Consider the following 27,678-nt stretch of genomic DNA (forward strand, 5'->3'; position numbering starts at 1 on the left):
AGCCCCCGTGGGGGCACTGTCCCTCACTTGCTGGTTAACACCTGAAAAGCGCTTTCAGCTGCCAATTGTGGGGGGGGGGTCCCTCCTTCCACGCTGCTCCTGTGAGAACTGCGGGGGCCCCCCCAGCATGTCTGGGGCAGGGACCCTGAGAACGGCGCTGGGTGACCTGCTGAACTCCCTCCCCTCCCCAGGCTGAGCGCAGATTCTCCAGAAGCCGGGTCTGGAGCCGGGCCTGGCCTCCCCCGACCCAATCCAGAGAGCTGGGCCTGCCCCCGCAGACAACACAGAGCTGGAGCCCAGAGCTGGCCACAAGCAGTTTACAAGATTCAGCAACAAGAGACATCAAATCAAAACTTAAAAACCAACCAACTCCCTGTTCTGCCCCCCTAGTGCCCCCCTCCAGGGCTCCGTACTGGGGGGCAGCACCTCCCCCCTCCCCAGTGCGGCTGGGAGCCTCCTGTAAAGAGTGGTGCCCTGGGACATGGCCAGCCAGAAGGGCTCCCCCCGTCCTGCCCACGGGCAGCCTGGCAGCGGCCCTGGAGCTGGGACTGTGGGGGGCACAGTCCCAGCATGCAATGCTCTGCCAGCTGCACCGTTGCCACCCATGGCGGGGGTGCCCGTGTGCCCAGCAGGGATCCAGGCTCACAGGGGGTCCCTGGGCCAGGACGCGACTCGTCCAGTTTGGCCGCTCGCCGTACAGCAGGAACAGTGGAGCCAGCCCCCCGCTGCCCCCCGCTCCAGGAAGGTGCCACGGCTCTGAAACAAGCCGAGATAACACAGCCGGGGGGGGCTGGCGTGCCGCCCGATGCCAGCCACAGTTCGGGGGTCGGGGGCAGCTCTGTGCTGCTGGCGCTGCCCAAAGTCCCCTGGCTCCTGCCTGCGCTCACGGACCCTTCCTGGGGGCTGCCGGCAGCTTCTCGGAGCTGCGGTCCTTGCTCTCCGTGTCGGAGTCGGACGCGTCCCCAGCCTGCTGCTGCTGCCACATCCCAGCGTAGACGCCACCCTTCTGCAGCAGCTCCTCGTGCCTGCGGGGGGGAGAGCCGGGGCTCAGGGGGGCTGCAGCTCCAGCCTGCCCTGCCCTGCCCCAGCCCAGGGGCCAGCTACCCCTCTCTGTGCCCTGCCCTTCTCCCTGCTGATGGGCTCTGCCCAGCCCAGGGCACATTGGCGAAGTCCCCACCCCTGGCCAGCGGCCGACGGGCCCATGCTGTGACCATCCCACCGGGCACGAGCCACCCGCCATGGCCAGCATGGGACCAGGGAGCAGCCGGGCACCTGGTGCCAGCCCAGGGACAGCTGCATCTCCCAGGGTGGGCCTGGGACCCGCCTGCGGTTGTGTCGGTACGTTACCTTCCGCGCTCCACAATGCGCCCGTCCTTGAGAACCAGGATCTGGTCGGCGTTGACAACCGTGGAGAGCCTGTGGGGGAGACAGTTCGTTACCAGCGCATGAGCAGAGCCCCCCCTGCCCGCCCCAATCCTAGCCACCACCAGCCACACCTGGCTCAAGGTGCCCAAGCTCCTAGGGCCTGCGATGCCCACGCCCCGCTTGGCACAGGGGTGCCCTGCACAGGTCACAGCCCCCAGCCAGTCCTGTGCCCCAGCCCCACCCAGTCTGTCCTTTCAGCCCCTCTGCTCCTGCCCCACCAGGGGCACCCTGCAGAACTCGCCGGCCCCTTCCTGCACCACCCCCTCCCCACACAGCCAGCGGTGCCAGCCTTGCCCACCCCAGCTCCCGACAATGGGCGCTGCGACACCAGAGAGCGCAGCCGCCCCCACGCTCGTGTGGCCGCGGGCACCAGCACCACACGCTGCTCCGCCCCAGTGACACGGCCTGCCCAGCCTCCTTGGCTCCAGGACCCACTGCCGGCGCCCGGCAGCTGCTGGCTACGGCTCCCGGCCAGCCACGGCACAGCGAGGCCATCAGTCACTGTCACCTCGGGTTGGAGACGCTCCGCTCGCCTGCCAGGGGCCAGGGTGGGACCCTGCCCCACGCTCTGGGCCGAGCTGTGGCCCAGGGCTTCGTGCCCGCTGCCCCCACCTCCTTCCTTTGCTCACTCCCCACCGTGCCCCCCAGGGCAGACACTGCAGACGTGCCCAGCACCCACAGAAGGGCACCAACACCCCATGTCCCAGCTCCGTGGGAGGCCCCGTGCAGCCAGGCCCAGCGGCTCACAGGGTGACGCTCCCTCCCCCGGCCAGCACACGCCGTGGGGCCAGGCCCGGCCAAGAGGGAGGCCCAGGCAGGGTTATGGATCCAGGGACAGGATCAGAGGGGTCCGGCTCCGTCTCAGCCCAGCCCAGCTCACACCATGTGTTTCCCATCGGAGGTGGGGGCAGTGACAGCTGGGCTCTGTCCCCCCCCCCCGCCAGACACGGGGCTTTGGGCAATGCTGACCCCCACCCAGGCTGGATCCCGAAGGACGGGGGCTCCGAGCACCCCCCTTCCTCAGCTGCTCTCCACCCAGTCACACGGGAGACCCCTCCCCAGACAGACACCAGCCAGAGCCCGACCCATGGCAGCGACCCCCCAGCATGTCGGGCCCCACCGACCCCTGGGCCAGTCCCCTCTCTACTAGGGCTGTTCGGAGGCCCCCCGCAGTGTGGCGCTAGGGGGCGCTGTGCTGCAGGGAGGGGTCACTAGGGGGTACCCCCCCAGTCAGTGCCAGCCCCAGTGTGGCTGTGGCACAGCACAACTCTCACTACCCCCCCAGGGGGCGGTGACAGCCCCCCCCAGGAAATGCCCCCCCAGCCCTTGGGCCTGCAGGGCTCCCACCCCCATCCCCCAATCCCGGCAGCCCGTGCAAAGTCCTGCCCCGTCCCCACCTGTGGGCGACGACGATGGTGGTGCGGTTGGCGCAGACCTTGGCCAGCGAACCCTGGATGTTCCTCTCCGTCTCGGTGTCCAGTGCCGACGTCGCCTGCGTGCCAGGCACAGCGTGTGGGAGGGGCTTTGGTGCCACGTGGTACCTGCCCTGTGCCAACCTGTGCTGCTCTGTGCCATGCGGTACCTGCCCTGTACCCACCCTGTGCTGCCCTATGTCACGCTGTACCCGCCCACTGCCACGCTGTACCTGCCCGGTGCCACGCTGTACCCACCCACTGCCATGCTGTACCCGCCCTGTACCCACCGTGCTGCCCTGTGTCACAATGTACCCGCTCGGTGCCATGCTGTACCTGCCCGGTGCCACGCGGTACCTGCCCTGTACCCACCATGCTGCCCTATGTCACGCTGTACCCACCCACTGCCACACTGTACCTGCCCTGTACCCACCCTGTGCTGCCCTATGTCACGCTATACCCACCCACTGCCATGCTGTACCTGCCCACTGCCACACTGTACCTGCCCTGTACCCACCATGCTGCCCTGTGTCATGATGTACCCACCCACTGCCACGTGGTACCCACCCACTGCCACGCGGTACCTGCCCAGTGCCACGCAGTACCTGCCCTGTGCCACGCGGTACCTGCCCTGTACCCACCGTGCTGCCCTGTGTCACGATGTATCCGCCCGGTGCCACGCTGTACCTGCCCTGTGCCACGCGGTACCTGCCCTGTGCCACGTGGTACCTGCCCAGTGCTATGCTGTACCTGCCCTGTACCCACCCTCTACTGCTCTGTGCCCTGCTGTACCCCCCGCCGTGCTGCAGCTGCCCATACCCCGCCCAGCCATGGTGCCAAGCGGCTGGCAGAAGCTGCCCGCAGTGCAGCGGCTCAGCGCTGTGAGCAGGGTCGGCCGCCGGCCCCAGGCCTCGCTCAGAGCCGGTGCCCCAAGCAATGAGGGCGGAGATGTGGGGAGTGAGAAGCACATGGGAGGGAAGTGGGGCACTCGGGGGGTCTGGCGTTCGCTGATGGTGGGAAGGGGATGTGGGATGGTGATTGCTGATGGAGTGATGGGGGTGGGGGTGCTGATGGGGGGAGGGGGCCCTGTGGGTGGCAGGGAGAGGGGCTGATGGGGTGACAGGGGGCAGGGGCCTGTGGGGGGCAGGGAAGGTGCCAAGGGGGACAAGGAGGGGGCTGATGGGGGCAGGGGCCATGGGGTGATGGGGGCAGAGGCTGTGGGGGCAGATAGGGGGCTGTGGGGGCAGGGAGAGGGGCTGATGGGGAGCAGGGCCCCGTAGGGGGCAGGGAGGGGGCCGATGGGGGGCCGGGTCCCAGTTACCTCGTCCAGCAGGATGATCTGCGGGCCCTTGAGGATCGTGCGTGCGATGGCCACTCTCTGCTTCTCCCCCCCGCTCAGCTTCAGGCCTCGTTCCCCCACCTGGGTCTCGTAACCTGCGGGGCGCAGAGCCAGACGCGTGGGACCCGGCTCCCCGCAGCCAGCGCCATGGGGCCAGGCTGGCCTCTCCTCCCTCGCCCCTCGTGCCCCCCGATTCCTCACTGCTCCCCTGGGCACTAGGGAGCCAGGCCCTTCGCCCCCCAGCCAGGCAGGGGCAGGGCCGCCCCCAGGGAGTCCCCAGGGAAAGCAGCTGGCACCACTGTACCCAGCTGAGCCCCCGGGAAGGGGGCAGGGATAACGGCACGTCCCAGCTGCCAGGAGCCGGGTCCAGGGGCTCCAGGCGGGGTCGGCCAGCCCTGGGCGTGATGCAGCAGGGCCCGGGAGGCCGCGCGCGGCGGGACGGACTCACCCTCGGGGAAGGAGAGGATGCGGTCGTGGATGTCGGCGGCGCGGGCCGCCTGGCGCACCTCCTCGTCGGAGGCGGCGACGCGCCCGTAGCGGATGTTGTTGCAGATGGAGTCGTTGAAGAGCACCGTGTCCTGGGGCACCACCCCGATGTTGGCGCGCAGCGAGGCCTGCGTCACCTGCAGGACAGCCCCGGCCGTGCCCGTCAGCAGGGCACGGGGGGAGGCGAGCCGGCCCCGGCCCTGCTCCCCCCCAGCCTGGCCAAGCCCGGGGCTTCTGGGGGCAGCGCCAGGCTCCCCCGAGCTGCCGAGCCGGCCCAGGCCCTGCTCCCCACCGGCCTGGCCGAGCCCGGGGCTTCTGGGGGCAGCGCTAGGCTCCCCCGAGCTGCCGAGCCGGCCCCGGCCCTGCTCCCCCCCGGCCTGGCCGAGCCCGGGGCTTCTGGGGGCAGCGCCAGGCTCCCCCAGGAGCTGCCGAGCCGGCCCCGGCCCTGCTCCCCCCCAGCCTGGCCGAGCCGGAGCCCCAAGGCCCTCGGTCCCCCACAGGGAGGCCAAGCTGTCAGTGACCCATCGCCGGGGCCCCCCAGCCGGGCCTCCAGCCCCTCGCCTCAGCCTGCCCACGGAGCACAAATGAAAGAAGCCCCCCCCCTCCCCCCGTGGGGGCTGCGGTAACACGGGAAGCCTTTGATCTGCCCCCCTCAGCACTTCCAAGGGGGCTGCCCGCGCCTGGGCCCCCTCCCCCTCCCCAGCAGCTAATTGAAGCCAGGCTGGGAGCCGGCCTGTCCCGTTCGCCCTGGCTGGGCTCTGCCCCCCCATTTCCAGCCGTAGTGGGGGGGTCCCACAAAGCAGGCCGAGTTCCTGGGGGAGCAGGTGGCCCCCGACCTGCCCTTGGCAGGAGACGCTCAGACCCCCCCTGGGGCCCCCACGGCGCTGGCACCAGGGGCTGCGGGACAAACCCAGATGGCGAAGTCCTGGCAGACTCCCCACATGCCAGCACTAGGCCTGGCTGCCCTAAGCACCCTTGGGGGCTGGGGCTCCCGGATGGATCCACCCCATCGGGGAGCCAGGGGCTCTCTCACCCCCCTGCCGGCCGGGGCTCCCTCCCTCCAACGCTGGGGCTGCCGGGAGGTGACAGCGTCCATGCCAGGCGCGTGACCGGGGGGGGCTGCACCTCGGGGGCTGCGGGGGGGTGCGCAGACTCTCCCCTCGGCTCCGGCTCTACGCGGAGCCCTGGTACCCCGCAAGCAGCAGCAAACACGAGCCAGCCCTGAGCCACAGGGCATCCCGGACCCACCCGGGAAACGCGAGATGGGGAGGGACCGGCCCAGCAGAGCTTCGCCAGCCACCGGGACGACGGGCACTCGGCAGTGGGGCAGACGCTTTCCCTGTACCCTGCCCCCCAGGCACCCCCATACCCTGCCCCAGGCACCCCCAGAGCCCTTCACGCCCTCCCTGGACCCTGCCCCAGGCACCCCCAGAGCCCCTCACGCCCTCCCTGGATCCTGCCCCCCAGGTACTCCCCATACCCTGCCCCCAGGCACCCCCAGAGCCCTTCACGCCCTCCCTGGACCCTGCCCCAGGCACCCCCAGCACTGCCCCCTCACCTTGGCGATGTCCTGCCCGTCGATGCGGATGCAGCCGCCCCACACATCGTAGAAGCGGAAGAGCAGGCGGATGATGGTGCTTTTCCCTGAGCCGGACGGACCCACCTGAGCATGAGGAGCACAAGGGTCAGCAGGCCAAGGTGCTGCTCAGAGCGGTGGGGGCTGGGGGCACAGAGGAGGCACTGTATGGACCAGCACAGGTTCCTGAGTAAAGGGAATATGCCGTATGGAGACCCCAGTATTCCCGGGAACGGGCAGCTCTGTACAGACCAGTACCAGGCATCATTCTGCAGACTGGCACGGGAGGGCACAGGGAGCCAGGATGGGGCAGGGGCAGGCTCCATACGGACCGGTCCCTACTGCCATCGGCCAATCCCATCCACACAGAGCCCAGCGCAAAGGTCCCGTTCTCACCAGGGCAAGGGTCTGTCCGGGCATCACTGAGAAGGAGACGTCCTGCAGGATTTCCCTCCTGGGGGGAGAGAGGGGTTCAGCTGCTTCCTTCCCCATTCCCCCACGCAGCCTTCAGCGTGGGGCACCGGGAGCTCCCGCGTCCCGCCCTGCAGACCTGCTTCCCCCCCGCACGCCCCAGCCCTCTACGTGTCCTATGCTCCCTTCTCCCTCCACCCCACAGGCCCGAGCCCTCTACGCGCCCCCCCTCAACCCCATTCCCCAGCCCTGTAAGCGCCCCACCCCCCTCCACCCCCATTCCCCAGCCCTGTACGCGCCCCACCCCCTCCACCCCATTCCCCAGCCCTGTACCCTCCCACCCCTCCACCCCATTCCCCAGCCCTGTATGCGCCCCACCCCCTCCACCCCATTCCCCAGCCCTGTACCCTCCCCACCCCCTCCACCCCATTCCCCAGCCCTGTAACCCTCCACCCCATTCCCCAGCCCTGTACCCTCCCCACCCCTCCACCCCATTCCCCAGCCCTGTATGCGCCCCACCCCCTCCACCCCCATTCCCCAGCCCTGTACCCTCCCCACCCCCTCCACCCCATTCCCCAGCCCTGTACCCTCCCCACCCTCCACCCCATTCCCCAGCCCTGTATCCCACCCCCTCCACCCCATTCCCCAGCCCTGTACCCTCCCACCCCCTCCACCCCCATTCCCAGCCCTGTAAGCGCCCCATCCCCTCCACCCCATTCCCCAGCCCTGTACCCGCCCCTCGCCCCTCCTCCCTCCACCCCACACGCCCCAGCCCTGTACCCGCCCCACGTCCCAGCCCTGTATGCGCCCCACATCCTATCCCCACTCCCTACTCCCCAGCCCTGATCCCTGTTCCCATCCATCCCCACTGCACCCCGTAGTCTCCATCCCTGCCCCGCCCCCGATCCCCACGCTGGCTCCATGCCCCCCTACCCGTCCATGTAGCTGAAGTGCACGTTCTCGAACTCAATGCGCCCTGAGCGGAAGCGAAGGTCCCCTGCATTCACCTCGTCCTTCACCTGCGGGACAGAGACACGCAGCCTCACAGCCCTGCCCCCCCCGGGGGCCGGCCCCTGCACAGTCGCTCCCCGGACGCAGTGGGGAGGAAAGGGGCGCAGAGGAGACCCCACACTACAGCTCCGGGCCCTGGGGCCCCGGGCAGAGCAAATGGACCAGCGCAGGGGGACCAGAGCCCCAGGCGGAGCCAGAGGAGCGGCCTGAACATGTGTGAGGGTGATGGCTGGGGGGAGTCACCCTCATCTCCTGTGGAGAGGAGCAGCTGATCTGCTGGGGGTGGGGCACCCACCTCCTGGGGGCGGAGCTGAGGGCAGGGGGTGTGGCAGATGTGGCCCCTCCTGGGGGCGGAGCTGAAGGCAGGGGGCGTGGCAGGGGGTGTGGCCCCCTCCTGGGGGCGGAGCTGAAGGCAGGGGGCGGGGCACCCACCTCTTGTTCCTCCTTGAAGAGCTCGAACATGTTTTCCATGTCGATGAAGGAGCTCTGGATCATCCTGCAGGCGGAGGACAGGGCAGGTGAAGATGGGACAGGGGGCCACTGCCCCACTCAGCCCAGCCATTCCCACCCCCATGGTGTGGGGAGGGGGGAGCTACCTTGGCCACACCTCAAGGGGGATTTCACCAGCAAAGTGCCAGCAGCAACAGGGTGGGCTGGGCAGACCAATGGCCTGATCCAGTGCAGCAGGAGGCGGGGCCACAGCCTAGATGGACCAATGGCCTGATCTGCCACATGGGGCGGAGCTACCAGGCTAGCTGGCCCAATGGCCTGATCCAGTGCAGCAAGGGGCGGGGCTACAGGCTAGCTGGCCCAATGGCCTGATCCAGTGCGGCAAGGGGCGGGGCTACAGGCTAGCTGGCCCAATGGCCTGATCCAGTGCGGCAAGGGGCGGGGCTACAGGCTAGCTGGCCCAATGGCCTGATCCAGTGCGGCAAGGGGCGTGGCTACAGGCTAGCTGGCCCAATGGCCTGATCCAGTGCAGCAAGGGGCGGGGCTACAGGCTAGCTGGCCCAATGGCCTGATCCAGTGCAGCAAGGGGCGGGGCTACAGGCTAGCTGGCCCAATGGCCTGATCCAGTGCAGCAAGGGGCGGGGCTACAGGCTAGCTGGCCCAATGGCCTGATCGAATGCAGCAAGGGGCGGGGCTACAGGCTAGCTGGCCCAATGGCCTGGCTCGGGTAGGTTTCTCCCACGCTGGCGTTACCTGTAGTAGGTGCCGAACCAGTTGAGCGGCGTGTAGAGCTGGATGATGTAGGTGCCGAACAGGACAAAGTCCCCCACCTGGCAGAGATGGGGAGAGACGCGCATCAGAGCTGGAGCCAGGGCCCCCACCCCTGGCTCCCCCAGGCCGGCAGGGGTCAGGGGCACCCAGCTGGGGTGCAGCAGTGGGGGCTGGGGCAGAGCTGACCAGGGGCATCTCTGTCCACGGGGGGCTCGCGGCCCAGAACATGCCAGGGCTTCTGGGGGGCATGGGCTGGCCCCAGACTCACCTGGAACTTCTTCTCAGTCACAAAGTAGGCGCAGAGCAGGGAGCCGGCCAGCAGCCCCAGGCCGATGATCAGGTTCTGGGTCTGGTTCAGCAGGGCCAGCGAGGCGTTGACCTTCCACTCCGAGACCTGCCGGGGGGCGGTGGGAGGGAGTGTCAGGGTCCCCCTTCCCCCCAGAGCCACATCCCCAGCAATAGGCATGCCCCATGCTCAACCCACTGGCCCCCCAGTGCCTCCCCCACCTCTGAGCTGAATTTGGCCCCCCTACAATGTATCTGCTCTAAACCCCATTGGGGTGCAGGCAGCTGAGGCTCCCCTTGCAGGGCTGCCCCCCCTGCAATGCAGAGGGGCAGGCTGGGCTCATGCTTAGCCCCCTGGGGCTGCCAACTGCCCCATCCCCCAGTGCAGGGCGGTGAGGGGAGCTAGGCCCAGGGATGGGCGCCCCTCCCAGCCCCCCAGCACCTGGTACTTCAGGATGGCGTCATTGAATCGATTCACTTCATAGCTCTCCGCGTTGTAATACTTCACCTGAAACACACGGAGCCGGGACTCAGCACCTGCATCCATCTCCCACCCACCCACTCACCCACCGCTCCCTGTCCCCCTCCCTGGAGACTGCCCAGCCCCCGGCTGAGAACCGGCCCCGCACGCCTCAGCACCAGCCTCCCGCCCCCCCTCCCCAGAGACTGCCCAGCCCCGGCCCCCCACCTGCCCCCAGGGCTCAGCACCTCCACACTTTCTTCCCCATGCTCCCTCCCGGGAGAGCCGCCCCCATGCCCCCGGAGCCCCCCCACTCCGCCAGCGCCCCGGAGCTCAGCCCCCGGGCGGATCTCCCCAAGGCCCCGCCCGCGGGTCGGTACCGTCTCGAAGTTGAGCAGCGAGTCCACGGCCCGGGCCTTGGCCTCGTTGTCGCGGGAGTTCATGTCCCGCCGGTACTTGGTTCTCCACTCTGTGATGATGATGGTCAGGGCTACAGAGGGGGGGTGTCGCATGTCACTGGGTCCTGCCGCCCGGCCCCTCAGCCCCTGCTCCCCCAGATCTGTGCACCAGGGTCACCGAGTGCGGGTGGGGGAGGGATCCCAGCACAACCATCCCGGGCAGCACCCCCGCCGCCCTCCCCCCTCCCAGCGGCCCGAGCAGCTCAGGGCCCCCCCGCTGCCCTCCCTGTCCCGCCAGGCCGAGAAGCACAGCCCCCCCCACCCCGCCACGCCCCGCCCCCCCACACCGCCCGGCCCCCACCCCGCGGGCCGAGCAGCTCAGGGCCCCCCCCGCTGCCCTCCACCCTCCCGCCAGGCTGAGTAGCGCAGGGCCCCCCCCCGCGCCCTCCACCCTCCGCCAGGCTGAGTAGCGCAGGGCCCCCGCCGCCTCCCCTCCCGCCAGACCAAGCTGCACAGCCCCCCACCGCCCTCCCCCCTCCTCGCTGGGCCGAGCAGCGCCGGGCCCCCCCGCACGCACTCAGGTAGAGGCTCATGCAGACGAAGATGATGAGCCCGAACCAGAGGCTGAAGGCCGAGCTGAAGTAGATGATGCCGATGACGATGTCAGCGATGGTGGGAAGATGCTGAAGATGATGTAGCTGTGGGGCGGGGACAGGAAGGTCACGTCAGCCCAGGGTCACCCTGCCCTGCCCATCCCTACCCCCTTCCCCGCTGCCCCATGGCCCGGGCCACCCCACCTCCTCTGCCCGCCCCATCTCCCCACCGCCCCATGGCCCGGGCCACCCCACCTCCTCTGCCCGCCCCATCTCCCCACCGCCCCATGGCCCGGGCCACCCCCCACCCCATCTGCCCGCCCCAGCTCCCCCCGCCGCCCCATGGCCCGGGCCACCCCCCCCCTCCTCTGCCCGCCCCATCTCCCCCCCGCCGCCCCATGGCCCAGGCCACCCCCACCCCGATCCACCTCCTCCCCCCATGGCCGTGCCCACCCTCACACCCTCTGCCCTCCCCATCCCCACCCCGATCCACCTCCCCACCTCACAGCCCTGCCCACCCCTCACACCCTCATCCCCACCCCTACCAGTCCCTCTGCCCTGCCCATCTTCCCCCGACCCACCCTCACCCCCCACCTCTCCTTCTGCCCAAAGCCAACCCCCACCGTATCCCCCTTGCACCATCCCCTTCTCACCCCCCACCTGGGCCAGCCCCGCTCCTGGTACTGGTGACCCTGCTGGGCGGGGAGGGGGCTTTGGAGGTGAGGCTGCAGGAGGCTCCCCTGGCTGGCCGGACCCCTCGGGCAGGTCCCCCGCCCCGCGCGGTACCTGAGCAGGCTGTTAACGCTGCTGGTGCCCCTGTCCACGCTGCGCAGCACCTCGCCCGTCTTGCGCCCCAGGTGCCAGCGCAGGGACAGGCCGTGCAGGTGGGCGAAGAGACGCACCTGGACCTGCCGGTTGGTGAACTGCTGCACCCGGATCCACAGGAAGGTGCGCAGGTTGCTAACGAAGCCGGTGGAGCCTGCAGGGAGAATGACACAAGATGAATCAGCAGAGACCTCCCCCACCCACTGCCCACAGCTGGTACGGCCAGGGCCCACCGGGGCGAGGGGGTACGTGGCACCCAGAGCCACCCCCTAGGCTAGGCCTGGGGCAGCTCCCGCCCCACCCCAAGCGCCAAGGGGCCCCTGGAAATCATAGAATCACAGAATCTCAGGGTTGGAAGGGACCTCAGGAGGGATCTAGTCCAACCCCCTGCTCAAAGCAGGACCAACCCCAACTAAATCATCCCAGCCAGGGCTTTGTCAAGCCAGGCCTTAAAAACCTCTAAGGATGGAGATTCCACCACCTCCCTAGGGAACCCATTCCAGTGCTTCACCACCCTCCTAGGGAAATAGTGTTTCCTAATATCCAACCTAGACCTCCCCCACTGCAACTTGAGACCATTGCTCCTTGTTCTGTCATCTGCCACCACTGAGAACAGTCTAGATCCATCCTCTTTGGAACCCCCTTTCCGGTAGTTGAAAGCAGCTATCAAATCCCCCCTCATTCTTCTCTTCTGCAGACTAAACAATCCCAGTTCCCTCAGCCTCTCCTCATAAGTCATGTGCTCCAGCCCCCTAATCATTTTTGTTGCGCTCTGCTGGACTCTCTCCAATTTATCCACATCCTTCTTGTAGTGTGGGGCCCAAAACTGGACACAGTACTCCAAATGAGGCCTCACCAGTCCTTAATAGAGGGGAATGATCACATCCCTCCATCTGCTGGCAATGCCCCTACTTATACAGCCCAAAATGCCATTAGCCTTCTTGGCAACAAGGGCACACTGCTGACTCATATCCAGCTTCTCGTCCACTGTAACCCCTAGGTCCTTTCTGCAGAACTGCTGCCCAGCCATTCGGTCCCTAGTCTGTAGCAGTGCCTGGGATTCTGCCGTCCTAAGTGCAGGACTCTGCACTTGTCCTTGTTGAACCTCATCAGGTTTCTTTTGGCCCAGTCCTCTAATTTGTCTAGGTCCCTCTGTATCCTAGCCCTACCCTCCAGCGTATCAACCACTCTTCCCAGTTTAGTGTCATCTGCAAACGTGCTGAGGGTGCAGCCCACACCATCCTCCAGATCGTTAATGAAGATATTGAACAAAACCAGCCCCAGGACCGATCCTTGGGGCACTTTGCTTGATACTGGCTGCCCACTAGACATGGAGCCGTTGATCACGACCCGTTGAGCCCAATGCCTAGACACCAGCCCCCAGCTCCCAAACCCTGGCAGCCAAGGGGAGCTGGGCCAAAGCTGGGCACGGGCTGGCTAATCTGCTCCCTCTGCTGGCCTGTTCCAGAGAATTCCCCAAGCCCCCTGCTGCCCTCCAGCGTGCCCCTCTGTGCCCAGCACTGCCCACGCCCCTGCCATAGCAGCCCCAGTCTGGGCAGGACAGTGCCCCCAGGACTGCCCGAGGGACTGCCCCCTGCCAGGTCCAGAGGGTTGGGGGGCCCAGCCGGGGATCGTCCCTGGCTAGGGGGTTAAGGATGAATTGAGTGCAGGGCACTGCCCGCTACCCTCCCATGGGACAGCATCTCCACCAGCCCCACCCCACCCAGCCGGGAGCCCCCCAGGCCCAGCCCCAAGGCAGGTCCTACCGGCGCCTCCACCCTGCAGGAACTTCAGGAACACGTAGGTGCAGATGGTCCAGGCGACCGTGTGCCAGGCGGTGCCCTCCGTCAGCTCGTTCACTGGGGAGATGGGAGACCCGGATCAGAGCGCTGGGGGCGGGGGCGGCTGGCAGCACTTCCCTGCAGCCGAGCGAGGGAGCTGGGGCCTGCGTGGCACCCCAACCCCCGTGCCGTCCCTCCCCCATCTTCTCACGGTGCTGCTCCCCCACACGTGCCAGGGTGCCACTGCCCAGCCGGCGCCCTCCCGCTAGGCAGGAGCTTGGGCTCAGCGCTGCTAGAGAGAACACGGCCCACACCCCCGACCACCAGGCAGCAGCACCCAGCACTGAACTGCAGCCTCTTCTGGGGTGGGGCCCAACAGCCCCGGTGCGGTTAGGCCAGGTGAAGGCGACTCCTGGGCCCCTTGGCACTGTGGCAGGCCGAAGGGGACACCGGGGCCAGCTGTGACCCTGGGGAAAGGGCCCTGGGCTGAGCAGTGAATGCAGGGGGTCTGTGGGGGGCCCTGAGAGACCGTGGCCCCTAGCACCATGTGGGGGAACTGCCCCAGAGAATTCCCCCAAGCGCCTCACTCCCCACAGCCTGGGGGGGCAGCTCGGGCAGAACACGGGGCAGGCTCGGGGGCAGGAGGGGTCTGGCGTGTGTGGGCTCGTTATCATGGGGCAAAGCTAATACGACTGGGGCAGGGAGGGCATTCAGCAGGGCAGCTGTGGGGGAGAGGAGGGCTGCCCCCAATGCCCAGCCCTGCCCCCCAGCCCAGGCCCTAGCCCTGCCCCCCACCTGCTACCCAGGGTTCTCGTTCCCCACCAATGAGAAACGTGCCAGTACGTACTCAGCCCCTCTCCCGTCACTCCCCCCTTTCTTTGCCCCCCCAAACTAGCCCTGTCGTCCGTCCGTCCCCCCCACACACACACTTTAAGGTAGCTGCAGAGCCTGGCGGGTGGCAGGGGCCTGGAGCGCACACAAAGGGGCCTTGTTCCTGGCTTGGGCTTTGTCCACGTGAGCCGGGGAGCGGGGGGGGCCTTGCGGGGGGGGCGCATTGCTTCCCACTGCTCAGAGACGGACCCCTCACCCCCCAGCCGCCCGAGCCTGGGGACAGGCAGGGGCACCCGCTGCACGTAACCCAGGGGCCTGGGGAGAACACAGGGGTGGCCAGAGGAGGCCTGCAGGGGGCAGCCAAGCGCCGGGGCTGGGCAATCTGGGACCAAGCTCCCCCCAACCCCAGGGAGCCCCCCAAGGGGGGCCTTGGGGCCCCGGCCAGCGCAGGGCTGGGATGGGGAGACGAGACTGCAGCCTCCGGCCTGGGGCTGATGGGAGGCTGGACAGCAGCATCCTCCCTGCCCCCACCCGTAGCGGGGGGGAGGGGGGCAGGCATTTTGTATGCAGGCCACGGGCCGCTCCCCCCCATTCAGACCCCCCATTATCCGCCCCGGAGCCTCCTGCCAGCACCGCTTAGCGACGCCTTTGTAAGTCTAGAAGTCAAGGCTGAAAGGCAGGCGCCAGGGCCGGCCTCTCCCATTCTCGATGCCTGACCTAGCGCCGGGAGCTGGCACCCGGGCCGCCCGCCGGGGCCTGGGAACCTGGCACACAGCAGCCCCAGCAGCAACAAAGGAAGGGGCCCCGCGCTCCACCAGCCCCACTGGCCGGCTCTGGCAGCGAGCCGGCCAGGGACTCCCACCTTCCAGCCCGGCCCAGATCGGAGCCACTCAGAGCAGCACGAAGTGTGGAGCCCGGAGCCCATCAGCCCACTGAGTCAGGGCGTCAGGCCCAGCATCCTGCTTCCCTGAGCCCCCTGCAATTGCCACTGGAGGCAGACCTGTCCTTTGCCTCCTGTGCCAGCCTGCTGTTATTCTGCTGCTGTGCCCCACCCCAGAGGTGGCTGCATCTCAGCACTGGGTCAGGGATCCCTGTATAAACAGCACCCTCACCCCACCCAGAGGTGGCTGCATCTCAGCGCTGGGTGAGGGATCCCTGTGAGTTGGGTGCCTGCGGGATGGACACACCAGAGAAGCAGCACCTGATCGAGGGTGCAGAAGGCAGGTCCCCTCTCAGCCCCAGGACACACTCTCCTGCCAGGCCGGGTTAGAGACTCCAGACCCCAAAGCTGCTGCCTCCGTCCCACAAGGCCCCCGCTATGACCCCCCGAGCTGGCTGGGCACGCAGCAGAGCCAGGCTGGGCCCCAGGGGCTGCCCCGGGCTGGACGCAGGGCAGGGACTGAGCTGCACCTCCCAGTGCCGCAGTGGATCCTGGCTGGCCTTTGGCTGAGGGCTGCCTCCCCCCGAAACACCGGCTCATCCCAGCCCCCCTATAAAGCCCCATAGGGGAGCACCCCCTGGTGGAGAAGCCCCGGCACTGCCCAATACGTGCAGCAGCTCCCCTCCACACAGGGCCTCTGCCCAGGGGGCTGCGGACAGAGCATGGGCCATGGGAACCAGCGCGTCCTGGGGCAAGGGGAGGGTCCCCTGGGCCTGGCCACCAAGCTTCAGCCACCCCTCCCACAGCCCGTAGCTCCACGCAGCTGTGTCTGCCAGAGGGGTCCCTGGACAGCGCCAGGGCCGTGCCAGCCTGCCCTGGGGGCGCGACCCCTTCCCCCGCCCTCCCCACGGGCCTCACCGATGTTCTTGTAGTAGATGGGCACGAAGACGTTGATGACGCGCTCCAGCCCCATCAGCGTCATGCAGAACAGCACCAGGCCCTGCAGCAGGGGGCTGCCCCGCGGCCACACGTACTGCACCAGCAGCCGCAGCTTCCGGCCCAAATCCTTCCAGGTGGAGTGGCTGCCGCGGTCTCCAGCCAGGAGGGGCTGCGACGGGGAAAGGGGGTGAGGAGGGGTGTGTGCCCAGGGGGATCCGTCCCTTCACCCCCGGCCCCCGAGCAGCACGAGTCACTAAGGGACGGGGGGTACCCGGGCAGGGGGCAAAAGCTCCCAGGCCTGGGGTGCTGATCCCATTGGGCGCGGGGTGACCCTGGCACCGGGGTGAATGAGGCACCGGGGTGTGGGGTGACCCTGGCACCGGGATGTGGGGTGACCCTGGCACTGGGGCACAGGGTGAATGGGGGACTGGGTGAACGGGGGTGCAGGGTGACCCTGGCACTGGGGTGAATGGGGCACTGAGGTGAACGGGGCACTGGGGTGTGGGGTGAATGGGGGTGTGGGGTGACCCTGGCACTGGGGTGAATGGGGCACTGGGGTGCGGGGTGACCCTGGCACTGGGGTGAACAGGGCACTGGGGTGCGGGGTGAACCTGGCACTGGGGTGAATGGGGCACTGGGGCGTGGAGTGACCCTGGCACTGGGGCACAGGGTGAACGGGGCACTGGGGTGTGGGGTGAATGGGGGTGTGGGGTGACCCTGGCACTGGGATGTGGGGTGACCCTGGCACTGGGGTGAATGGGGCACTGGGGTGTGGGGTGACCCTGGCACTGGGGTGTGGGGTGAATGGGGGTGTGGGGTGACCCTGGTGTGGTGGAGCAGGGGCTGTCTGTATGGGGGATGGGAGAGCAGGGACGATTTTAGGTGAGATGCAGGTATTCAGACTGTAACATGAGCTAGGCCTGGGGGAGGGGAGGTGACACCTCTGGCTGGGGCTAGACAAAAGGGAAGGGTGGAGTGAAGTCAGTCTTCGGTTGGGAGCTGGGAGGTGGGTTTCCAGGGGATCCTAGGCGGGGATCCAAGCACCCTGAACCCCCCAGAAAGGCCAGATTGAGGGGTCCTGGCTCTGAACACAAGCTGGGCTGTATCCGGTGTTCCTGTTGTTCAATAAACCTTCTGTTTTACTGGCTGGCTGAGAGTCACTGTGAGTCCCAGGAAGAGGGGTGCAGGGCCGGACTCCCCCACACTCCGTGACACCTGGCACTGGGGTGAATGGGGCACTGGGGCATGGAGTGACCCTGGCACTGGGGTGTGGGGTGAATGGGGGTGCGGCGTGACCCTGGCACTGGGGTGAATGGGGCACTGGGGTGCGGGGTGACCCTGGCACTGGGGCACAGGGTGAACAGGGCACTGGGGTATGGGGTGAAGGGGGCACTGGGGTGTGGGGTGATGGGGGGTGCGGGGTGACCCTGGCACTGGGGCACAGGGTGAACAGGGCACTGGGGTGCGGGGTGAACCTGGCACTGGGGTGAATGGGGCACTGGGGTGCGGGGTGAACCTGGCACTGGGGTGAATGGGGCACTGGGGCATGGAGTGACCCTGGCACTGGGGCACAGGGTGAACGGGGCACTGGGGTGTGGGGTGAATGGGGGTGTGGGGTGACCCTGGCACTGGGGCGCGGGGGAGCAGGTGCTCCTAGGCCTTGGAGGAGGAGGCTGAAGTGTGAGTCCTGCTGCTCGTATGGGGCAGTGGGGACGTGGGGGGAAGCCTGGCACAGGTGCGCAGCACCCCGGGCTTGTGGGAGGGGAGAGGACTGATGGGGGGGCCCTGACCTCAGGAGTGCAGACTGTGCTGTGCTCAGCCATGGGGGGCCCTGACCCCTGACCCCAGGGTTCCGCTCCCGCAGCGCCAGGGCAGGGAGCCAGAGTCCGGCTGCCCCCCGCTGCGCCGGAGTGACCCACGGCCTGCTGGCAACGCGGCCCTGGCAGCTCACATCCCCTGCCAAGGGACAGGCCAGCAGGGACACCGAGCCGGCAGCACCATCTGCTGGCAGCTTCACTCCTCGCTCAAACCCATTCTCTGCTGGGTCACGTTTACACACTAGATCCAGCCCCTGCCAGGGTCATCCCTGGGCTGGGGGCGGGGGAAGGACTGAAACGAACGACAGAATAAACCCCATGGAGAGCTCCATTCCCACCACGGTTCCTCCTCCGGAGCCTGAGCCCTGGGGCCTGGCAGAGCCGCTGGGCTGGGCTGGGCTGGGCTGGGGGTGACCAAGTGGGAACGTTCTTAATGTTGGCTTTGAATGCTGGGTGGGGGCCTGTGACGCGCAGGGGGAGGGGAGAGCTGGCCTGGGAAGGTGGCAGGGGAGTTTTGCTGGGACTGGCTGCACTGGGGATGGGAGACTGTCCTTGAGGGAAGATACCTGAGCACGTAACATGAGAACCCAGGAGGGGGGGTGGAGCCAGGTGACACCTCTGCCCAGGAAATGGACAAAGGCGGGGGGGGGGGGGCTGAGTGAGATGCTGGAGGGAGTTTCAGTTTGGAGCTGGCTGGGGAAATGGAGGGAGGGCCCAGACGGGGTCTGGTCTTCCTGTCTCCCCAAGATGGACCCGGCTGAGGGGTCCGGTTCGCGGTACCTACAAGCTCTGTGTTAGACCCTGTTCCTGTCATCGAATAAACCTCTGTGTCACTGGCTGGCTGAGAGTCACGTCTGACTGCGCAGTGGGGGGGCAGGACCCTGTGGCCCCCCAGGACCCCGCCTGGGCAGACTCGCTGGGGGAAGCGCACGGAGGGGCAGAGGATGCTGAATGCTCCAAGGTCAGACCCAGGAGGTGAAGCCGTGGGAGCTTCTTGCCCTGCAGACAGGCTGCTCCGAGGGAGAGGAGGCTCCCCAGAGTCCTGCCTGGCTTGGTGGGGAGCAGCTCCAGAGCAGCGCCCGGGGACGCCGTGACAGGGGGCTACTCAGGAGCAATGGGACAAACTGGCTAGCAGGACCCGCAGCCTGGATACGGGGAGGGAGGTTCTGGGACAGCCTCCCCTTGGAGCAGCGGGGCCCCCTGACTGGTTTGAAGATGGAGCGTGAGGCATGTCTGAGTGCGCTGACCTGTCGGCTGCAAGAGCAGCAGCTGGACTCGATGGTCCAGGGGGTCCCATCGAGGCCTGCGTCCCCCTAGTCCCCATCCTAGGCACGGGGACGGACTGTACTGAGGCAAGTCCCAGGGTCCGGTCCTGATCTCCATGGGCCGTGCCCAGGGATCCGGGCTGGAGACCACAGATACAGCCTCCTGGGCCCCCTGGTTGTTCTGCTCTCGTCTGGGCAGGGGACAGCGGGCCAGACCTCAGGGCCGGCCCCAGGCCGTGGGAGGAACTCACTGGAACTACGGCTCACCCCAGCCCTGCCCACTACAAACCCACAGTGGGAACCTTTCCCAGCCCCTCACAAACTTCTCCAGCTCCATCGTCACCCCAGGCAGGGCATCTGCCCCCCCCTCTTCTTGGAGGGCTGGGGTGGGGGCACCTTGCTACATGCTTTGGGGGTGCGGTGCCCATCACACCAAGGCACGGGCGAGCGGGGGGCAGTAATGCATACTGAGCTCCCAGGCGATGGGGGCCTTAGACGAGATTACACATACCAGGGGTGCAGCAAGCCCCCACCCACCCCGCAGCTCTCTGACCAGAGCTGGGTGGCTTAATGGCAAAGCCCCTTCCCTCCTGGCATGATGGAGGGGTGCCCGGTCAAATCTGAGCAGTGCTGCAACCCTGTGCGCTGGCTTCCCCCCCTTTGCAGTCCTTCAGTGTCCATGGGCACCGGACACTCCTCGCCCCAGGGAGAAGTGGAGCAGGGGGCACCAGACACCCCCCAGGACAGGTGAGGGCTGGAGACAGGCTTTGGGTGCTTCCTGGGGAAGCGAAGGGCTGGGCGTAGGGCAGTGCGGACGGAGTGTGGGGCTGGGGGCAGATTGCAGGGCTGGGTGTGGGGCAGCAGAAGGGCAGTGAGTGGGGAGCTGGGGGCAGGGCTGGGCGTGGGGCAGCAGGAGGGCAGTGAGTGGGGAGCTGGGGGCAGGGCTGGGCGTGGGGCAGCAGGAGGGCAGTGAGTGGGGAGCTGGGGGCAGGGCTGGGCGTGGGGCAGCAGGAGGGCAGTGAGTGGGGAGCTGGGGGCGGGGCTGGGTGTGGGGCAGCAGGAGGGGAGTGAGTGTGGGGCTGGGGGCAGGGTGCAGGGCTGGGTGTGGGGCAGCAGGAGGGGAGTGAGTGTGGGGCTGGGGGCAGGGTGCAGGGCTGGGTGTGGGGCAGCAGGAGGGCAGTGAGTGGGGAGCTGGGGGCGGGGCTGGGCATGGGGCAGCAGGAGGGGAGTGTGTGGGGTGCCACGGGGCTATAACACGGCATGCAGACCTCCGGGCTCTCGGACGTGTCCGATGCCAACACTGTGGTTTATAGCCACGCAGCCGTGGCCCGCTGACCCGGGCCAGCCGTGGGGCTGAGTGCCGTGTGGACGTGCCCTAGTGAAGGGTTCAGCTTGGTGCCCGGCGCTGTTGGCTGGGGGACAGACGCACCCGCTGTGCACTGAAGCTGGCGCGATTCATGCCCTCAGGAGGGAGCTGCAGCCGGATGGCAAGGCCGGGTGACCGGGACACACTCAGAGCCATCAGCAGCCCCAATCCCCATCCTGCAGGGTCCAACTGCCCCCAAAGCCTGGGGCTGGCTCCCCTCCTGCTGCCCCACCTCCAGCCCTGCAATCTGCCCAGCACCCAGGGAAAGTTCAACTCAGTCCAGGCTGGGCTGGGCTGTTATTGACGTGAACTGGGACCGTACAGGATCATTGTTGCAACCAAGGTCCTGTAGTGGCACCAACTCTTGTCACAGGTTGTCGGGTCAGGTGTCTAGGGGAGGTTACGATTCGCTGGTTCTGATGCTCTCTAGGTCTGTATCCTCTTTGTAGCTGAACTTATGACGATTGGCTCTGTACTCGTCTCTCAGCGTGTTTGATTCTAAGTAGCCTGAGTGAAGCGTTTGGGCAGCTTCTTGAGAAGGGACAATTCTCAGTAAGTGCCCAACCAAGAAACACTTCACTGACAATGGACCTTGGGAGACGCCAACCCACATCGGAGCTTTCCTGGGAACGTTCAAACTAACACGGAAACACTGGCCTCGGCCTGCAAACTGAGTCATGCACGGACATGTGACTTGCCCATGTGACTCCAACCTCCATCTTGTTGCTGTGATTTTCCACAGTTAGAACAAAGGGGGGGGGGGTCCTTCCACAGGGCAGAGGATATCAAAGGCCCTGGAAACCCCTCCATTTTGTCTTCAATCCTGCTTCTGATGTCAGAAGTCTGAACGTTCCCAGGAAAGCTCAGATGTAGATTGGCGTCTACAACTGAAGCTCTGAACAACGGACTGAAGGACCCATCCCAGCTGGGATGTTTGTACTCCAGAGACTTGCCTGGCTTAAATCAGCAGTGATCCCATCAAGCCTGAACTAAGAACTCTGCCATAATTGTATGTATTTGAGTCCCTTTAACCAATTTTAACTCATCTCTATTTCTTTCTTTTTATGAATAAACCTTTAGATTTTAGATTCTACAGAACTGGCAAAAGTGTGATTTGTGGGTAAGATCTGACTTGTATATTGGTCTGGGGCTTGGTCCTTTGGGATCTAGAGAACCGTATTTCTTTTACTGGGGTGTTGGTTTTCATAACCATTCATCCCCACAAGGAGTGGTGCTGGTGGTGATACTGGGTAACTGGAGTGTCTGAGGGAATTGCTTGTGTGACTTATGGTTGGCCAGTGGGGTGAGACCGGAGTTCTCCCTGTCTGGCTGGTTTGGTGCCTCAGTAGTGAAGGACCCCAGCCTTGGGCTGTGACTGCCCTGCTCTAATTACTTTGTCCTAAACTGATACTCTCAGTTGTGTCCCGCCAAAGGCCTCTTTGTTACAAGGGCTCCTCCTTCTGGCCTGCTCAGCCCACACCCTAGATCCTCCCCACCTCATGGAGCTGCTCCCACCTCCCTTGTGTCCAAGTGGGGCACTGAGCCACCACCCCAGTGAGCCAGCAGGATTGACACCTCACAAACCACTGCGATAACCCAACACTGCCCTGTTGTGGTGACGCCCCCCGCCCCCCTGCAGGCCCCCCCACCAACACCTGCGAGGGACAGGGGGACCCACCTGCCTGTTCTCCACATCACGCTCATCCTCGTTCACCAGCAGCATGTAGGGCTTGTGCGGCAGCCCGGGGGCCTTCATCCCCAGCACGAAGAGGGTGAAGGTGCAGACATATCGCAGCACCCACAGACTGAACTGCACCTGCGAGGGGGCCACAGATCAGCCATTTGCACCCCCGCGATCCCAGCCCCCCGCAGGTGGGAGCCCTCAGCTGCGAGCCAGAGACCTGGAGAACAGGCCCGGGGCTCAGAGACAAGCGGGCCCCCGGCAGCACTGGGAGGGGGAAGGGCCCAGGTGCGTGGGCGAAGGCAGGACGCTGGGCTGGGCTGGGCTGGGCTGGGCTGGGTCGTGCCTGCGTGGATGGGCTCAGACCGGGCGATGTCTCGGGGTGGCAGGCCCACGAACCAGGTGGGAGGGAGCCGGAGCCCAAACGTTCCTGCCGCTGGCCGCTCTGGCCTCGTCCGAGCCTCCGCTGCCCCGTGCCGACTCGCGGCCTCCCCAGGCTGCCTGCACGGATCCGGCGCAGCACGAACAGCTCCGACCGCAGCCTGCGCTCGCTGGGCAGAGCTGACAGGCCAAGCAGGAGGGCTGGGGCCAGAGGCTCAGCACTGGAGGCCACGTGGGCTGCCCCGAGGGGAGTGGGACCCTTGGGGCCTGGCGCACTGACGGATCCTCCCAGGGACTCTTCAACGGCCAGGGATCCTCGGGATCCGGGACCGTGGGTCCCGCTGAGGACCAGGCCCCGGGGGGCACCAAGCCATGGGGGGAGGGGGGCTCATGCCACGTCCTGGCAGCTCCCCCTCCAGCTAGTCTCTCCCCTCTGTGTCCGGTGAGGTCTGGGAGCCACCTCCCTCCCAGCGCAGACAGGGGCCCCACGGCCCAGGCTGGGGGGAGCCGTCCTGCCCCAGCCAGGGGTGGGGGAGCTTGGCCAGCTGGAGCTCTAGGATGTGGCTGGGGGCTCCCGTCGCCTGGGAACTGGTACCCCTAGCACCCCGCAGCAGGGGACTCCCCCTCCATGGCTGCAAGGTGAGGCTGGGGGAGAGGGGCCAGGGTCCCACCCCGGGAGGAGCTGTGGGGAGCGAGGGGCCCCTAGATGAGATATCGGGGCTGGGTTGAAGGGGGAGCAGCTGGCTGGCTGGGGGGGTATCTAAAGCCCCCCCTTCCCCTGGGAGCTACCCCCCATCTGCGCAGTGGGACCAAAGAGGGACGGGACAGATATCCCGACCCATGGGGGGGGGGCAGGACCTGGGGGTTCAGTGCTGTGTGACTGGCCCCAGGACTAGAATGAGCTCCCTGCAGGGAAGGGGGCCCCCCATCCAGCCCTGGGGACCCAGAATGCAGACACCCCCCCCCCCGCCAGTGACTCAGCAGGACACAGCCAGTGGGAGCCCTGCCCCACCCCCCACATGCCTGCCCCACTGCCGGCTCCACCCCCCCGTGACTCAGCAGGACACAGCCAATGGGAGCCCTGCCCCGCCCCCCACATGCCTGCCCCACTGCTGGCTCCACCCCCCCGTGACTCAGCAGGACACAGCCAGCGGGAGCCCTGCCCTGCCCCCCACATCCCTGCCCCACTGCTGGCTCCACCCCCCCGTGACTCAGCAGGACCCAGCCCGCGGGAGCCCAGCCCGGCCCCACATCCCTGCCCCACTGCTGGCTCCACCCCCATGACTCAGCAGGACACAGCCAGTGGGAGCCCTGCCCCGCCCCCCACATGCCGGCCCCACGGCTGGCTCCACCCCCCCGGGCCGCAGCAGGACACAGCCCGGGGGGCCCTGCCCCGCCCCCCGCATGCCTGCCCCACTGCCGGCCCCACCCCGTGACTCAGCAGGACACAGCCAGCGGGAGCCCTGCCCCGCCCCCCACATCCCTGCCCCACTGCCAGCCCCACCCCCCCGTGACTCAGCAGGAATCCCAGGCCCAGGGGTGGGGGAGAGATACAGGGGCTCCCTCTCCCCAGAGTACCCGGCGGCTGCAGGGTAAACGCCCTGGAGGGGTAGGCGGGGGGGGGGGGATTCCAGGGGACTGAATTATGAACAATACGGACCGGAGAGCAGGCCAGACTCCCCAGATGGGAGGCAGCAAAGATGCAAGAGACTCTTGCATCCGACGAAGTGGGGATTCACCCACGAAAGCTCATGCTGCAAAACGTCTGTTAGTCTATAAGGTGCCACAGGACTCTTTGCTGCTTTTACAGATCCAGACTAACACGGCTCCCCTCTGATACTTGACCCCAGATGGGAGGTGGCTGCGCTGGGCCTGTCCCCACGGGAAGGGCCGGGGCCCTGGCGTTTGGGGCACTCCAGTCCAAGCCGGGCACTGCCCTGGGCGTACGCTGGAGTCAGACGCAATTAACTAGTTAAGGGGCCCCGCCCCGCCCCGCCCCCACGGGAGCTAGTGCTCGTAGAGCCAGCCAGGTGCCCTCCCCACGGCTGGACACTGGCGGTGACTGGCACAACCGGCCCAGCCCTGGCAATGGGGGAGGGGCATCTGGGAGCAGCCCCCAAGCTCTCACTGCAGGGCTGCCTGGGGAAGGGGGGTCAGAGGCAGCCAGCCTGGCAGAGGGGGGACCCTTCGGGCTCCGGTGCCCTGGCGTTAGGGGCTGGACCAGCCAACACCAGTGACATCTATGGGGCCAAGCGGGGCTCCAGACCCCTGGGCAGCAGGGCTCTGCTCTGCCCTGGTCTCGGGGGGTGCAATCCATGGGCGTGGCGGCCGGACCACAAAGAGGGACTGGGGTGCACCCAGCAGCAGCCCCAAGCCCCCCACTCCGGGCTCCACCAACCCTCCATGCCCCGCCCCCCGCCCTACCTTCTGAGGGGCGTCTCCCAGGGACCACCACCAGAGGGGGCTCCTCCAGGACACCAGGGCCAGGTTCTCGGCGGCAAAGGCCAGCGCCCAGAAGAGCAGCAGGACGGTGCCGTGGCCTCTGGTCCTGTCCTGCGCCAGCACCCGGGTGTGCTCCAGCTGCAGGAGGCCGAGGGCGCAGCCCCAGCCCCCAGCCGAGAGGCAGCCGTACAGCAGCGCGTAGCCGTGCAGCGGGCCCGCAGCCAGCGCCTGCCACAGGAGGGCGCCGAGGGGCTGCACCGCCATCAGCAGCGAGAGCAGCACCTGCGCGTGGTAGAGGCGCGAGCGGGGGATGTGCTTGGGCTCCATGGCGCGGCCGAAGCGGGCGTAGCAGGCGTACTGCAGGGCGCCCAGCAGGAGGCAGACGCTCAGCAGCACCGTGGGCACCAGCGTGAAGTAGAAGCAGGGGGAGAACCCCTGCTGCGTCCATGGCTGGGAGACGGTGCCGTTCCCCGGGCAGTAACTCCCCAGCACCACCATCCTGCCGGGCGAGAGGCTGCGGAGACACAACGGCACAGACACAACCGCTCAGCAGGGGTCTGGCACCGACACGAGCTGCTGTGCACCAATGCATGCTGGCACGGCTGGGCACAGACACGTGTGTGAGCACCCATGCACTGAGGTGTGCAAATACACACCAATGGCTGTGTCAACACATGCGTGAGTGCCCATGCACCAATGCAGGCTGGCACGGCTGGGCACAGACACGCGTGTGTGAGCACCAATGCATGCTGGCACGGCTGGGCACAGACACGCGTGTGTGAGCACCAATGCATGCTGGCATAGCTGGGCACCCACACACTGAGGTGTGCAAATACACACTGACGGCTATGCAGACACATGCGTGAGTGCCCATGCACCAATGCATGCTGGCACGGCTGGGCACAGACATGCATGTGAGCACCCACGCACTGAGGTGTGCAAATACACACTGATGGCTGTGCCAACACATGCGTGAGTGCCAATGCACCAATGCATGCTGGCATGGCTGGGCACAGACATGCATGTGAGCACCCACGCACTGAGGTGTGCAAATACACACTGACAGCTGTGCAGACACACGCATGTGAGTGCCCATGCACCAATAATAAATAATAATAGTAATTGGAGCTATACCAATCTCCTAGAACCGGAAGGGACCTCGAAAGGTCATAGAGTCCAGCCCCCTGCCTTCACTAGCAGGACCAAGTACTGATTTTTGCCCCAGATCCCTAAGTGGCCCCCTCAAGGATTGAACTGACACCCCTGGTTTAGCAGGCCAATGCTCAAACCACTGAGCTATCCCTCCCCCCATAATGCATGCTGGCACGGCTGGGCACAGACAGGCATGTGAGCACCCACGCACCAAGGTGTGCACACTGATGGCTGTGCAGACACACGCGTGTGAGTGCCCATGCACCAATCCATGCTGGCATGGCTGGGCACAGACACGTGTGTGAGCACCCATGCACCAAGGTGTGCAAATACACACTGATGGCTGTGCAGACACACGCATGTGAGTGCCCATGCACCAATGCATGCAGACACATGCATGTGAGCACCCACACCGAGGTGTGCAAATACACACTGACAGCTGTGCATAGACATGTGTGCGAGCACCCATGCATGCACTGATGTGTGCAAATATACACTCGCGGCTGTGCATAGACACACACATGTGAGCACCCATGTACCGAGGTGTGCAAATACACTGACACAGCTGTGCAGACACACGAGTGTGAGCACTCACAAGCACACTCACACGCACACAATCATATTCTATTCTACATATTCTCCTACCACTCTCATCACCCCAGCAACTCAGCCCCCAGGAAGACGGGCTCTGTCAAGAGTGGAATGCACAGGCAGGCGTGCACAGCACAACGGATTAGCAATCTAGTGCTGCAACCACTCAGCCATCTTGTCTGATGGGTGGGCAAATGCACACACAGACATGTGCAAATACCAGGCCACAAGCCCACGCGTGTGCACAGACCCTTGCACTACATGTTCAGCGCCCTGGCACACGCGTGGAGAGACACAGTCCCCTGGGTCTCCCTCCCCACAGCTTCCTGGGGAGATTATGGCCTGGGCCCATCTGAAAGCTGCGGTTCCCAGCAGCCGTCCCTGGACACAGCGCTGGCCTGGTCTGGCCCTGCACCAGCTCAAACCCTGCTGGGCTGCAGGCAGGGAGGGGGGTGGTAATCACAGGGGCATGCCCCTCAGGGGGCTATAAACCAACACGGCCCCCCAGGAGATGAGCTCTACGTCTCCAGAGGCCGGGCCTTGCACTTCTTGGAGGCCAAGGGTGGGCAGTGGCCATTCCTCCAGTGGCCCCAGCCAGCCAGCGGGCCCACGCTAGCCACACCGGGTGGGGGCAGAGGCCTGTGTTCCCCCAGTGCATATCCCATCATTCTCTACCCAGCTCCCCAGAGCAATGGCTCCTGGGAGGCCTTGGAACGAGGGCAGTTCACTCAAGCAATTAACTCAAAACAAATTAACACGATTAAAAAAACAAATTGCGATTCCTCGCAGTGTGAAACAATCGGCTGCCCCAGAAACGGATTATAAATGTTTGTGGGTTTTCTACATTTCCAGTGTATTGAATGCAATGACCAGGCAGAACACACAGCGCACTGGGCTATTAATTTTGAGTGCAAATATTTGCACTGTAATAAAGACAGACAAAAGAAACAGTATTTTTCAGTTCACCTCCTACAAGTCCTGTCCTGAGATCTCTTTGGCCTGAAAGTGCAACTTACAAATGTGGAATTATCTTTGTTCCATAACCGCTCTCAAAACCAAAACCACTTTGCTTTCACTGAGAAAGAAAGGGGGAGAGGGGATTCTCTCCAG

The 27,678-nt window shown here is 66.2% G+C and overlaps 1 protein-coding gene across 1 annotated transcript in view; it reads right to left on the reverse strand.

The window, feature by feature from the left end:
* Positions 1–303: 303 nt before the first annotated feature.
* Positions 304–27,678, reverse strand: part of ABCB6 (ATP binding cassette subfamily B member 6 (Langereis blood group)) — a 28,849-nt gene continuing 1,474 nt past the window's right edge. The window contains 20 exon segments of the mRNA XM_039495856.1: positions 304–1,025; positions 1,348–1,416; positions 2,823–2,917; positions 4,159–4,271; positions 4,625–4,799; positions 6,221–6,325; positions 6,635–6,692; positions 7,583–7,668; positions 8,093–8,156; positions 8,864–8,940; positions 9,150–9,275; positions 9,609–9,674; positions 10,007–10,116; positions 10,602–10,703; positions 10,706–10,722; positions 11,404–11,596; positions 13,209–13,301; positions 15,853–16,042; positions 22,000–22,137; positions 24,808–25,339. Coding sequence (XP_039351790.1) covers positions 884–1,025; positions 1,348–1,416; positions 2,823–2,917; positions 4,159–4,271; positions 4,625–4,799; positions 6,221–6,325; positions 6,635–6,692; positions 7,583–7,668; positions 8,093–8,156; positions 8,864–8,940; positions 9,150–9,275; positions 9,609–9,674; positions 10,007–10,116; positions 10,602–10,703; positions 10,706–10,722; positions 11,404–11,596; positions 13,209–13,301; positions 15,853–16,042; positions 22,000–22,137; positions 24,808–25,323 — 2,535 coding nt within the window. The 5' untranslated portion in view covers positions 25,324–25,339 and the 3' untranslated portion in view covers positions 304–883.

Source organism: Mauremys reevesii, linkage group 11 (genome assembly GCF_016161935.1).
Source record: "Mauremys reevesii isolate NIE-2019 linkage group 11, ASM1616193v1, whole genome shotgun sequence".
NCBI classification, from domain to species: Eukaryota; Metazoa; Chordata; order Testudines; family Geoemydidae; genus Mauremys; species Mauremys reevesii.